Source organism: Bidens hawaiensis, unplaced genomic scaffold (assembly GCF_021521415.1).
Source record: "Bidens hawaiensis isolate Kalapana, Puna unplaced genomic scaffold, B.hawaiensis_p1.1 tig00010811_1, whole genome shotgun sequence".
Classification (NCBI taxonomy): domain Eukaryota; kingdom Viridiplantae; phylum Streptophyta; class Magnoliopsida; order Asterales; family Asteraceae; genus Bidens; species Bidens hawaiensis.
In genome coordinates, this window is record NW_027491833.1 from 336,257 (window position 1) to 351,515 (window position 15,259).

General features: G+C 39.7%; 1 protein-coding gene across 1 annotated transcript; it reads left to right on the forward strand.

Annotated features, from left to right (window-relative positions):
• Positions 1–13,056: 13,056 nt before the first annotated feature.
• Positions 13,057–13,709, forward strand: LOC143536504 (basic form of pathogenesis-related protein 1-like). The gene has a single exon (XM_077030480.1). The coding sequence runs from the start codon at positions 13,057–13,059 to the stop codon at positions 13,549–13,551; it is 495 nt and encodes a 164-aa protein (XP_076886595.1). The 3' UTR covers positions 13,552–13,709.
• The last annotated feature ends 1,550 nt before the right edge of the window (positions 13,710–15,259 follow it).

The following is a 15,259-nucleotide window of genomic DNA, read 5'->3' on the forward strand; positions in this document are numbered from 1 at the left end:
GTTTTAGTTTCGATACCATAATGAATGTAATAGAAACCAATCGAAATCGCGTAGACTCAAGTACTCAACGCATTTTGTTTTAGCTCTGGTACCTTAACAAATGTAACAAAAACCAACCGAATGCTAAATTTGTTTTTGTTTTATTTTTGGTACCGTAACAAACTTAACTGAGATCGATCAAATTTGCGTATACTCACTGCCTCAACACCAGGGATTGACAATATTCAGGTTTTATTGATGCCCAAGTTTTAGTTCTGATACCATAACACACTTAACCGATACCTACCGAATTCGTGTCAACTTACCGTCTCAACGTTCAAAAACCGACAACACTTGAGTTTAACACCGCCGGGTTTTACCGAACTTGTCCCGACGCGTTACGCCAAGTGAAACACTAGTTTAAAATAAAAGATAGACGATTTTTCTCAAAATTCAAATTTGTTCTCACATTATATTGAAATACAAATAATTATTAATGATTATCAGTGATCAACCTCATAGTAACATAAATCGCTCAGTATGTCGTGAATTTCGTATTGGTACGAAATGTATCGAATCGGAATTCGTTATCGCTCCTATCGTTGTTCAATTCGTGTACCAAATTCGCCAGTTCATCGATCCAATCTAACGAATTTGGTGTCCCAATTGAACAAAATCGGTGTTCTAATCTAATGTGACAATCGCCAATTCCAGGTTAACCTCGTTAACTCAACTCCGTTAATTCAAACTTTAAGATCGTTGAATCTATAACGCATACTTCATTACATTTAAACTAGGGTTTAAATGACGCTTAACACTTACTACATGTGTAGTAGTCTTTCGGGATTTGCACCGAAACGCAAACGATCGAGGAATAAACGAAGCACACTAAAACACTAATGATGTGATAACTATGTGTTAGGATTATGTGTTATATCATTGTCATGATTATGTGTTATATTATTGTCATGATTATGTGCAAGTTAGGATAGAATGTTCTAGAAAAACAACACTTGAAAGTAGAAGGACTAGAGTGTAACTTGTTTGCTTATAAATATATCCTAAACTAAACCCTAACTTATTATTATTATCCTAAACCTAAATCCCGATCGGCTCTCTCTCCCTCTCTTGATCCACGGCTGCCGTCCACCACCACACACACATACACATCAAATCAAGAGATTAATCCAAGAACTAGGTGCTAGGAAGGTATACTTGATCATCTCTTACCTCTTTGATTGTTTAATTTGATGTTTGATGGGTTATGTGAAAACCCTAAATCGGCCGATTATTGCATGAATATGATTGTTAGGATTCTTGTTAGTTGGATAATAGATTAATAACTAGATTGATATTGATACATGATTGATTGTTGTTCTTGATTTGAATTAAAACACAAACCCTAATCTTGTATGTATGGTGTGATTGATATGCATGGATAGTAGTTATAGTGTCTAGAGGGTTATATGGATGCATGATAGTTCATAGGTTGTGATTATGTTGAGTTTTGATGTGAACAGATTCTGGACAGAATGTATATACGATGTTTAACTGACTGTAACGAAGTGTAAACGTGAAAATTGATTGAGATTGTGGGTACTGCAGTAAACTAGGTTGAGTCTAGTTTCTATGAAGTATAAATTCGTAATTTTTGGATAAGTGGAAGTATACTTTTATGATTTTACAAAAACGTGATGCAAAGCTGAGCTGTTAGACCTGCTGTTAGGTTATGTTGTAAATGTTATATCTCATGAACCACGAGACCAATTGGGTTGGTTCCACTTCTGGAAGTTGACTCACTGAGTTAGGAACCAAACCCAAGTGGTCTTGCATTTATTGGATTTTTCGTTTAACGGGAATTTCAAATAACATTCTGTTGCGCATGAATCTGACTGATATGAGTTTACTGTAGTGTTTTGATCATCATGAGCAATCTATATGGAATAAAAATAAGATAAAACATGTTCTGGAAACCTAAGATATGTATGCTTCTGTGGTAATTTTTGGTGAATTAATTGAGACGTTATAATCAGTGAACTAGTGCAATCTTTCAAGTAGAAATTCTGTCATAACGAAACTAGCTGCTGAGTTGTATAGGAATGCATGAAATATGATAGTTTTTATATAATTGTTGTATTTTGACCAAAATACCCTTGCGGGGAATAGTTGCTAGTTGATTTCCATGAATTGACCAAATTGCCCTTATGGGGAATAATGGTTAGTTAGTCTTTGTTTGTTGACCAAAATGCCCTTACGGGAATAATTGCTAATAAGTATGTTATTAATACGTGACACGAAAGTAATTGCTCACTCATGTATCGTATCACAATTGTACTTGTTCAAGTCACACACGATTCACAAACGAAACACGAAACATGTTACGTGCATAGGTATTATGTGCCGAGTCTAGAGACTCGTTAAATGTTCCGCTACTTAGAAAATTTCCTTGTTATTTTAGAACGCTAGAGAGTTTTCTACGACGCGCATCACTTGGTGATCTAGATCGGATATTCTTCGCAAACAGTGAGTTCACTTACCCCACTCTTAAACTGTTTTCAAACGTTTTTCACTTGGGGGAGATAACATACTCCGATAAACATATTTTCTGAGATAAACGCATATGAAAGATTTTGTTATAAATTATATATCACTTGTAAAGGCTAAGCGGCATACATAACATTTGAAGTCCCACACATCGGACCGGTTAATATTTGGAATAGCGAGTCACTTTTGGGTAGTACTACTGGGTTTGACAAACCCCACCCGACGCTAAGCTCAACTGGAGGTTGAGTGGGTGTAAATTTTGGCTAACACTTACCATGGTCTGGAGGACCTGGTGACGGGCACTTGATAAACAGTCAGCTTCGGTCGCGAACCACTTAGCGATACTTGTTGTATAGATTAGCCACCTATCGATATATAATTTGACATAACACTATCTGGTAATGCAACACTTAAACGCTGTAACGTGGTTACACACTCAAACGCCGTAACGGGGTTACGCAACACTTAAACGCTGTAACGTGGTTACACACTCAAACGTCGTAACGGGGTTACGCAACATTTAAACATCGTAACGAGGTTACGCAAAACGCTAAACAATTTACCTTATTTAACTTGTGAACTCACCAACCTTGTGTTGACACTTTTAGTATGTTATTCTCAGGTAGCCGAGGCGGGCGCGCGGTTTAGGAGCATGCATTAATGAAAACACTTTTATTCTGCAAACTTAATTTTAACAGTTACATTTGGTTTTAAGTCGTCCTGCGTGACGCAACTTTTGAATTAAGGTTTTACGCTTCCGCATTTACTTTCATTTAAACGTTTTTCTTTGGTTTGGTTATAACTAATGAATCCGATCCTGCCAGTTCACACCCTCTGACGGTAAAACTCCGTTAGTGGATTTTGAGGGTGTGACAGATTGGTATCAGAGCCATTGGTTATAGCGAACTAGAAACTGCATGCATACTAGACTATAACCGCGACGACCCATTAGTTATAATGATACGCACTGCATAGGTTTGTGTAGTCTTGAAATCTTATTTCTTTACCTCCTTTACTCATACGCGCGCATATACCCGGCCTACCTGTAGAAATGTCGACGCCACCCTCATCATCATCCGATTCGATGACGCATGCTCACGGGAAGGAACCGCAGTTACCTACTGCCTCGCCACCCCACGTAGTCCCGGAACTCGAAGCTCCTGCACCGAAGAGGTACCGCCTATCCGGAGGCTTGTATGACAACGACGTTAGCTGGGAATGGTACCCCAACATGATCAGACGTATGGTCTACCGTGAACAAGTTCCCCCATTGCCTCACCCGAACCACCCTGCTTACCCTAACACTCTACCACCTATAACCGAACCTGTAGAGCGAGTTCTCGCAGCTGTCGTTTCTTGTTTGGAGCGTGATGTGGGTTACATGCGCTACACTAGAGAAAATGTTGCCAGACTGTTTAAAGATGGAACCGAGACTCAGGAGGAGATTGCCCGCATGGCAGCGGCAATGAAAGAAATGCAAGAGACTAGTGAGCAACAAACCAAGGTTATGATGAAGATACAAGCCGAGATGATAGACTTGCAAGAGCAGCTCCAAGAAGCAAGGACCCGAACCGAAATAGCATTAGAACGTTGCGATATCCTACAAATGCAACTTGCCCAGAACGCAGCAGAACCCGAGGCAGAGCCTGAAGAGGAACCTGAAGAAGATCCCGAAGAGGAGCCTGAGGAGGATCCCGAGGAAGATCCCGAAGAGGAGCCGGAGGAGGAACCGGCTGAGGAGGAGGCACATTCAGAGGTGTCCTCCGATGACGACATCTAGTGATGATGACACTTAGATGGAGGGGTTGTCTCCATCCTAACTATTATTTTTCTATGATTTTAAGGATTGATTGGAAATACTTTGTAGCGAATACAATGGTTTTAATCATGAATTTTTACTTAGACTAATATGTGGTTGTGATGTGATGTTGTTCCTTATTTTTCTTTCTTACCTATTTTTTTTATTACATGTATGGTGTGTTGTATATGAAAGAAAAATTCATGTTTAACATTTTATACTGTGATTCTAGGAAATGGCCGGAAGAAACGCTGGACGAGGACGTGGTAACATCAGCATGACTGCAGCTGAACTCCAAACCCTGCTGAATGACCATGTTGCTGCCGCTTTAGCTGCACACGTTCAAAATCAAACAGGAGGTCCGAATGGAACATGTACCTTCAAGAACTACTTAGACTGCAAGCCCAGTACGTTTAAGGGCACCGAGGGAGCTATAGGCTTCCTGCGTTGGGCTGAGAAGGCCGAGTCGGCCTTTGAGATGTGTAATTGTCCCCCTGCCAGTAGGGTCAAATTCGCTGCTGGGACACTTGAGGATTCCGCCCTCACTTGGTGGAATTCGAACGTCCAGATCCTTGGATTGGAACTGGCTAACGCGATGAACTGGGAGGAGTTCAAAAACATGATGCGAGAGGAGTACTGTCCGAGGGAAGAAATTTCGAAGTTAGAGTCGGAGTTTTGGTCGTTGAAAATGGTGGGTTCAGAGATTGAAGCCTACACTACTCGTTCGCACGAGTTGGCAGTGATGTGTCCGCGGATGGTGGATCCGCCGAGCAAGAGAATAGAGATGTACATTGATGGGTTAGCACCACAGATTCAGGGTATGGTGACGTCTTCCAGACCAGCCACGATCCAACAAGCGATCCGTTTGGCTCACAAACTGACGGATCAGGCTGTGACCCAGGGTGCGTTACCACCGAGGGGTTCGACTGTTAAAGCCCGTGACAACCCGAGTAATGACCACGTCAGCAACAGTAACAACAACAGCAACCCGAACAGCGGGAAGAGAAAGTTTGACAACACCAGATCTTCATCCTCAAACCTCCCACCGCAACACCACTACCGTAAGCCCGAATTTACTCGGAGTTTCAACACTCAGAATCACAACAACAACAACAACGGTAGCGGGCAGGTTTCGAGCGGATATGTTGGGAAATATCCAAAGTGCAACAGGTGCAACTTTCATCATGTTGGTCAGTGTGACCGTGTAAAGTGTCAAAGATGCGGAAAGATAGGTCACCAAGCGAAGGAATGTAGAGGAGACCTAGCGGCGAAGGGTGCTCCTAAGCCACCGATGACGACTAAGGGATGTTTTGAATGTGGACAGGAAGGTCATTTCCGGAAGGATTGCCCCAAGCTGAAACATAATGACAACAATGGGGGCAATGGAAGTGGCAGTAACGGTGGAGGAAATGGCAAAGGAAGAGCGTTTGTGATTGGATCGGGTCAAGCCCGCAGAGATCCGCATGTGGTGTCTGGTAAGTTCCCTGTAAACGATTGTTTTGCTTCTGTTTTGTTTGACACTGGAGCTGATAGGAGTTTTGTGTCAAAGGCCTTTAGCCAACTTTTAAACCTTACTCCAACCCCGTTAGACGCTAAGTTTCCTGTTGAATTAGCTAACGGTAAAACTGTAATAACAACTCATATACTTGCGGGATGTAAGTTGAAACTGTCAGGTCATGTCTTTGACATCGACCTTATTCCTTTTACGCTTAGTAGTTTCGATGTCGTTGTCGGCATGGACTGGTTATCCGAGAACCGAGCGGAGATTATATGCCATGATAAGATAGTCCATATTACCACCCCTTCCGGCGAGATCATTTCGGTCCGAGGCGAGAGAAGCGGCATGACCACCAGCGTCATTACCCTTATGAAGGCACAGAAGTATTTACGAAAGGGTCATCCGGCAGTTTTGGCGCAGATTGTTGAGAAACCCGCGGAGGAGAAACTAATTGAAGACATACCGGTTGTGCGAGACTTTCCGGAAGTTTTCCCGGAGGATTTACCTGGACTCCCTCCTATTCGTCAAGTCGAATTTCAGATCGAGTTGACACCCGGTGCAGCACCCATAGCACGAGCCCCGTATCGGCTCGCACCGGCGGAACTTCAGGAGTTGTCCACCCAGTTGCAAGATTTGTTGGATAAAGGTTTTATCCGACCTAGCTCATCGCCATGGGGAGCCCCTGTCTTGTTTGTCCGAAAGAAAGACGGGACTTTCCGAATGTGCATCGACTACCGGGAGTTGAACAAAGTGACGGTCAAGAACCGTTATCCTTTACCCCGAATTGATGATTTGTTTGACCAGCTTCAGGGATCGAGTTACTACTCGAAGATCGATCTACGATCCGGTTATCACCAGCTGAGAGTGCGCGAAGAAGATATTTCAAAAACGGCTTTCAGAACACGGTATGGTCACTACGAGTTTTCGGTTATGCCTTTTGGCCTAACCAACGCACAAGCCGTATTTATGGATCTCATGAATCGAGTATGCAAGGCGTACCTCGACAAGTTTGTGATTGTTTTCATTGATGATATTCTCGTCTACTCCAAGAACGAGACTGACCACGAAGAGCATTTAAGGATAATTCTGGAACTACTGAAGAAGGAACAACTGTATGCTAAACTCTCGAAATGTGAATTTTGGCTTCGCGAGGTTCACTTCTTAGGACATGTGATCAACGAGAATGGTATCCATGTCGATCCCGGTAAGGTAGAGGCCATCAAAAACTGGGAAGCACCTAAGACTCCGACTGAGGTGCGACAATTCCTAGGATTGGCCGGCTACTATCGGCGTTTCATCGAGGGATTTTCAAAGATTGCTCAACCCCTCACCGCTTTGACTCACAAGGGCACTAAGTACAACTGGGGTGACGCGCAAGAAACCGCTTTTCAACTGTTGAAAACCAAGCTTTGTAGCGCCCCTATTTTAGCTCTCCCCGAGGGAACGGAAAACTTTGAGGTACACTGTGACGCATCTATACAAGGTCTCGGTTGTGTGCTGATGCAACTCGAGAAGGTTATAGCCTACGCCTCTAGACAACTACGGGTTCACGAGAAGAACTACACGACCCACGATTTGGAACTCGGAGCTGTAGTGTTTGCTCTAAAGATATGGAGGCATTACTTGTACGGTACCAAGTTTACCATTTACACCGACCACAAGAGTCTCCAACATATCTACGATCAGAAAGAGCTGAACATGCGACAGCGTCGTTGGGTCGAGCTGCTTAAAGATTATGATTGTGCCATCAAGTACCACCCTGGCAAGGCCAATGTGGTGGCCGACGCCCTCAGCAGGAAAGAAACAGATAAACCCAGACGAGTGAGAGCATTGCAACTCACGATTCATGCCAGCTTACCCGATCAGATTCGCGATGCGCAACTGGAAGCTTTGAAAGATGATAATCTTCCATCGGAACTCATGCGGGGCATGAGCAAGCAACTTGAAACCAGATCGGACGGGGTCCGATATTTTGAGAACCGGATTTGGGTTCCACGATACGGAGAGTTGAGAACTCTAGTGATGGACGAAGCTCACAAGTCCCGATATTCTATCCACCCTGGCTCAGATAAAATGTATCATGATTTAAAGGAACTTTACTGGTGGCCGAACATGAAAGCCGACATTGCCACCTACGTGAGCAAATGCTTGACTTGTGCCAGAGTCAAGATAGAATACCAGAAACCATCTGGTCTACTGCAACAACCGGAACTCCCAATGTGGAAATGGGAACAAATCTCAATGGACTTTATTACGGGTTTGCCTAAGACACCGACGGGATGCGATACCATCTGGGTGATCGTTGACCGATTGACTAAATCGGCACACTTCTTAGCAATTAAAGAAACACACAAAATGGAAAGACTGACTCGTGTCTACATGAAGGAAGTAGTGTCGAGACACGGAGTGCCTGTCTCGATCATTTCCGATCGAGATTCTCGTTTTACCTCACACTTTTGGAAGTCGCTGCAAAGCGCACTGGGCACACGTCTTGATATGAGTACCGCATACCATCCTCAGACGGATGGGCAAAGTGAACGGACTATCCAGACCCTGGAGGATATGTTGCGTGCATGCGTCTTAGATTTCGGAAAAAGTTGGGAACCCCACTTACCCTTGGTAGAGTTTTCGTATAATAACAGCTACCACGCAAGTATTAAGGCAGCGCCGTTTGAAGCGCTGTACGGACGGAAGTGTCGATCACCACTCTGCTGGGCAGAGGTGGGTGATAGCCAAATCACTGGTCCGGAACTGGTACTCGAAACCTCGGAAAAGATTGTTCAAATCCGAAATCGCATGGCAGCAGCACGAGATCGCCAAAAGAGTTACGCCGACAAGCGCCGAAAACCTCTCGAATTTCAAGTGAACGATCGGGTGTTACTCAAAGTCTCACCTTGGAAAGGTGTGGTTCGCTTTGGTAAGCGAAACAAACTCAACCCACGGTATGTTGGTCCGTACCGGATAACTGAGCGCATTGGTCCGGTGGCGTACCGACTGGATCTACCAACAGAACTCAGTGGCGTACACGATGTATTCCACGTATCAAATTTGAAGAAATGCCTATCTGATGAAACCCAAGTAGTCCCTTTGGAGGAACTACAAGTCGATGAACAGTTACGGTTCATTGAGGAACCAGTCGAGGTTTTGGATTGGGAAACCAAAACGCTCAAACGCAGCAAAATTCCAATTGTTAAAGTTCGTTGGAACTCGAGACGTGGACCGGAGTTCACATGGGAACGCGAGGATCACATGATGAAAAAGTATCCTCACCTTTTCGAAGGGCTAACCAAACACCGAAAACCGCGAAACCCGGCAAACCGTCAAACATCACCGGAGGTATGAACTAAATTTCGGGACGAAATTTCTTTCTACTAGGGGATGATATGACAAACTGAAAATCTTTCTTACTTTTTTCAGGCTCTCATCACGACTTGACTCAAATTTTCGGGACGAAAATTCTTTAACATGGGAATAATGTGACAATCGCCAATTCCAGGTTAACCTCGTTAACTCAACTCCGTTAATTCAAACTTTAAGATCGTTGAATCTATAACGCATACTTCATTACATTTAAACTAGGGTTTAAATGACGCTTAACACTTACTACATGTGTAGTAGTCTTTCGGGATTTGCACCGAAACGCAAACGATCGAGGAATAAACGAAGCACACTAAAACACTAATGATGTGATAACTATGTGTTAGGATTATGTGTTATATCATTGTCATGATTATGTGTTATATTATTGTCATGATTATGTGCAAGTTAGGATAGAATGTTCTAGAAAAACAACACTTGAAAGTAGAAGGACTAGAGTGTAACTTGTTTGCTTATAAATATATCCTAAACTAAACCCTAACTTATTATTATTATCCTAAACCTAAATCCCGATCGGCTCTCTCTCCCTCTCTTGATCCACGGCTGCCGTCCACCACCACACACACATACACATCAAATCAAGAGATTAATCCAAGAACTAGGTGCTAGGAAGGTATACTTGATCATCTCTTACCTCTTTGATTGTTTAATTTGATGTTTGATGGGTTATGTGAAAACCCTAAATCGGCCGATTATTGCATGAATATGATTGTTAGGATTCTTGTTAGTTGGATAATAGATTAATAACTAGATTGATATTGATACATGATTGATTGTTGTTCTTGATTTGAATTAAAACACAAACCCTAATCTTGTATGTATGGTGTGATTGATATGCATGGATAGTAGTTATAGTGTCTAGAGGGTTATATGGATGCATGATAGTTCATAGGTTGTGATTATGTTGAGTTTTGATGTGAACAGATTCTGGACAGAATGTATATACGATGTTTAACTGACTGTAACGAAGTGTAAACGTGAAAATTGATTGAGATTGTGGGTACTGCAGTAAACTAGGTTGAGTCTAGTTTCTATGAAGTATAAATTCGTAATTTTTGGATAAGTGGAAGTATACTTTTATGATTTTACAAAAACGTGATGCAAAGCTGAGCTGTTAGACCTGCTGTTAGGTTATGTTGTAAATGTTATATCTCATGAACCACGAGACCAATTGGGTTGGTTCCACTTCTGGAAGTTGACTCACTGAGTTAGGAACCAAACCCAAGTGGTCTTGCATTTATTGGATTTTTCGTTTAACGGGAATTTCAAATAACATTCTGTTGCGCATGAATCTGACTGATATGAGTTTACTGTAGTGTTTTGATCATCATGAGCAATCTATATGGAATAAAAATAAGATAAAACATGTTCTGGAAACCTAAGATATGTATGCTTCTGTGATAATTTTTGGTGAATTAATTGAGACGTTATAATCAGTGAACTAGTGCAATCTTTCAAGTAGAAATTCTGTCATAACGAAACTAGCTGCTGAGTTGTATAGGAATGCATGAAATATGATAGTTTTTATATAATTGTTGTATTTTGACCAAAATACCCTTGCGGGGAATAGTTGCTAGTTGATTTCCATGAATTGACCAAATTGCCCTTATGGGGAATAATGGTTAGTTAGTCTTTGTTTGTTGACCAAAATGCCCTTACGGGAATAATTGCTAATAAGTATGTTATTAATACGTGACACGAAAGTAATTGCTCACTCATGTATCGTATCACAATTGTACTTGTTCAAGTCACACACGATTCACAAACGAAACACGAAACATGTTACGTGCATAGGTATTATGTGCCGAGTCTAGAGACTCGTTAAATGTTCCGCTACTTAGAAAATTTCCTTGTTATTTTAGAACGCTAGAGAGTTTTCTACGACGCGCATCACTTGGTGATCTAGATCGGATATTCTTCGCAAACAGTGAGTTCACTTACCCCACTCTTAAACTGTTTTCAAACGTTTTTCACTTGGGGGAGATAACATACTCCGATAAACATATTTTCTGAGATAAACGCATATGAAAGATTTTGTTATAAATTATATATCACTTGTAAAGGCTAAGCGGCATACATAACATTTGAAGTCCCACACATCGGACCGGTTAATATTTGGAATAGCGAGTCACTTTTGGGTAGTACTACTGGGTTTGACAAACCCCACCCGACGCTAAGCTCAACTGGAGGTTGAGTGGGTGTAAATTTTGGCTAACACTTACCATGGTCTGGAGGACCTGGTGACGGGCACTTGATAAACAGTCAGCTTCGGTCGCGAACCACTTAGCGATACTTGTTGTATAGATTAGCTACCTATCGATATATAATTTGACATAACACTATCTGGTAATGCAACACTTAAACGCTGTAACGTGGTTACACACTCAAACGCCGTAACGGGGTTACGCAACACTTAAACGCTGTAACGTGGTTACACACTCAAACGTCGTAACGGGGTTACGCAACATTTAAACATCGTAACGAGGTTACGCAAAACGCTAAACAATTTACCTTATTTAACTTGTGAACTCACCAACCTTGTGTTGACACTTTTAGTATGTTATTCTCAGGTAGCCGAGGCGGGCGCGCGGTTTAGGAGCATGCATTAATGAAAACACTTTTATTCTGCAAACTTAATTTTAACAGTTACATTTGGTTTTAAGTCGTCCTGCGTGACGCAACTTTTGAATTAAGGTTTTACGCTTCCGCATTTACTTTCATTTAAACGTTTTTCTTTGGTTTGGTTATAACTAATGAATCCGATCCTGCCAGTTCACACCCTCTGACGGTAAAACTCCGTTAGTGGATTTTGAGGGTGTGACATCTAATGAATTCGGTGTTCCAATTGAACGAATTCAGTTCCAAATGTTCATTTTCTCGCCGGAAAGAGGAAGAATGAATACAAAGATGAAGAAGATGGAGAAGAAGAAGATAGCGGCGTAAATGTTATTTTAGGGTTTTAAAAGTTTATATAATTTAACATTAACTCCCTACTTTACATCTTTAACATTTAGTCCCTTAGGTTTATAACTTTTTACATAAAAACTATTGAAAATGTAAAATTAGTTTGTTTATTCTAACAATTAACCCCCCTCTATTCTCACTAGTTTACATTTGATCCTTAATCTTATATATTTATACATAAAAAGTATTAAATTAAATTTATAATATATATAAATTATAAATAGCTACTTTTTATTTCGGTGCATCGAACCGAACTAGATGGTACACCGTTCCGGTTCGTACCGAAATAAACCTACCTCTCCGTACCAAATTCGTCTAGCCTTACGAACCGCGTACCCTAACCGCAAACCCGTACCAGAGTGTACCGCGATTTATATGGCTACGATCAACCTATCACCTATTCTTAAGATTGTTATCATAGCCCAAAATATAAAAATATTAAAATGGCTATAAATTCAAAACCATAAACATTCAATAATATTCACCGACATTACTTAATATTCGCGGTGATTACGTCCGTTACTTTTGTTAAAATAAAAAGTAAAACCACAATAGTAGTGATAATAATATAATTAGAAAGGTTTGATGAGAAATTTATAGTGGAGTAAATTTAGGAATATGTGATTTGAACCCAATAATCAAAATAAAATTATACGGTTTTTGATGCTAATAACAGAATGATTATTAGTTTATCTAAGTTTAAATGTGTGACATATATATTGATATATTGCGTATTCTCTCATTATAGAAAGTATCATATTGATATACAACATATAATCCTAATTAGCATAATCACATGCGATTATTCTTCCCATCTTATCTATAAATACAACATATATTCATGGATTAATACCACAACACCATATTCTCCATTAGCACCATTACACCATTGCTAATGGACCTCACTCGGATTATCCAAACCCTAGCCATTGTTCTCTTAACCTTCTCATGCTTCATACATGTCTCCAAAGCCCGGGGACACCCCTTCCTCATCCCTCATAACCAAGCCCGAGCCCGAGTCGGGGTGCAACCCCTCGCATGGAACCAGACCCTAGCAACGTATGCTCGTGAATATGCAACCCAAAGGCTTCGCAACTGTGCTCTTGTTCACTCAGGGGGACCTTATGGTGAAAACCTAGCTGTGGGTTACAGTGATCAATTTGATGCTAATGCCGCGGTTAATTTGTGGGTTGATGAGGAGCAACACTATGACAAGGTATCAAATACGTGTGTTGGTGGCGCGTGTCTTCATTATACACAAGTAGTTTGGAGAAACTCGACTCATCTTGGTTGTGCTAGGGTTAATTGTTACGACGAGATTGGGACCGGGTGGGTTGTTATATGTAGCTATGATCCACCAGGGAATTATATTGGTGAACGACCGTATTGATTATGATTTTATGTGAGAGCTAGTGTTGGTTCATGCTTAGAATGTTGGAGTTTAGAATTATGAATTCATGTAATGTCAATGTTCAAGTCCTTTTGAAATGTTCCATGTTCTAAAAATATTCACGTCATAATGGTTATGTTTGTTAGTTTTTATATTATTTGTGACATTGGATATTAGCACTTTAGTTTCACTCTTAAATTTACAAGTGATGCAAAATGACATAGAATACATAGAATAATTAACAAAAGTGACAAAGCCCGAAGGTTAACTAAATAGAAGTAGATCAAAGTTATCTATACTATATATAAAGAATAAGTTAGGGACCTCTTAAATTTTAAGAGGTACTAAACTCATTGCTTTATATACAACACACAATGCAATTAAAATTTTATAATTTTGTCTTTACACAATTAACTAACCGTAATTTGTGATTTTATAATTACACTATATACCCCTTGAAACTTACAATATATATCCTTAAACTTTAGTCACATTTTGTTAATTTAAGAAATAATTATGACTTTCATCTCTCATGTTTACCCTATTTTTACTCTATCTTTATTCCTTTTGGTTTTCTTGTTATATCTTTTGCAAATATATGATTAAAACTAAATCTGAACATACCCATTTTACGAGTTTATTTTTATTGACGTGTCAATATAAATTTTTTTAAAAACAGATAAACGGTTTAAATTGTACAAGTCATTAATGCATGGATATATGCATGAATGTACAAGTTACTTTTACAACTAAAAGTTAATTACAAGTATAGTACCTCAACTTTACTCAAGTTTTATTATTTTAAGGATTACTTACAACTTGACCCCTTATGTTTATGTAAATATTATTTTCTTTTGATATATTTTACAAAAATATAATTAAAAGTACTCAAAATATATAAATATCAAAATATCAAGACGAACTTGAGTTTAAGATTTTATTTTTAATTTCGAGCTAAGCTAAGTCGGCTCAGTATGATGTTCGACTCGAGCTAGGCTTGGCTCGCTAACAACCTTTTAAGTGTCGTGTCCCGCTACATCGTGCGGGCATCTGACTAGTCAAATACAATGTATGACCTTAAATAGTCACTTAATTGGAAATCAAAAGATAAACTTTAACCAAAAAATATATTGTGACAATCAACACCTTTCGACAACCAAGTCGGCGTCATGGAAAATATAGCTTTGGTTCCACAAAAAGTCTGGTTCCGCATGGTGAAGCTCATCTTCTACCCCGTTTATCTATGTTTATTTGGTTTGTATAACGATGTGTCTGATCTTGAATAAGCTTCGTATAAAATATAAAAATAACCTTTGACACATCTATATCTACTAAGGTAAGAAAATGACATAAAAGTAGTGATACAAAAATAATGTTAAAAAAACCCTTCTTTATGACCCAACTTATTTCGCTAACATTTAAATTATTTAGAACTATTAAAAATATGTCATAATAATAATAATAACAATAATCTAGTTATTATGTAAATATTGTTTGTCGGCAATTATTAAAATCTTATACGATATAAACCTTTAAACCCATAAATGAAGTTTTTATTAATAAGATAATTAGTTATTTGAAAAACTACAAATAAAATTAAGGTGCTAATTGTGAGAATCAAGTAGAAAATTATACACACAAGTGAAGTAATTATGTAATTACATAATTGAGTAATTAATAAGTGAAGTAATTATGTAATTATATAATT

Bases quoted from the DNA above. Each gene is read 5' to 3' on its own strand.
- LOC143536504 (XM_077030480.1), top strand. From the start codon at position 13,057: ATGGACCTCACTCGGATTATCCAAACCCTAGCCATTGTTCTCTTAACC.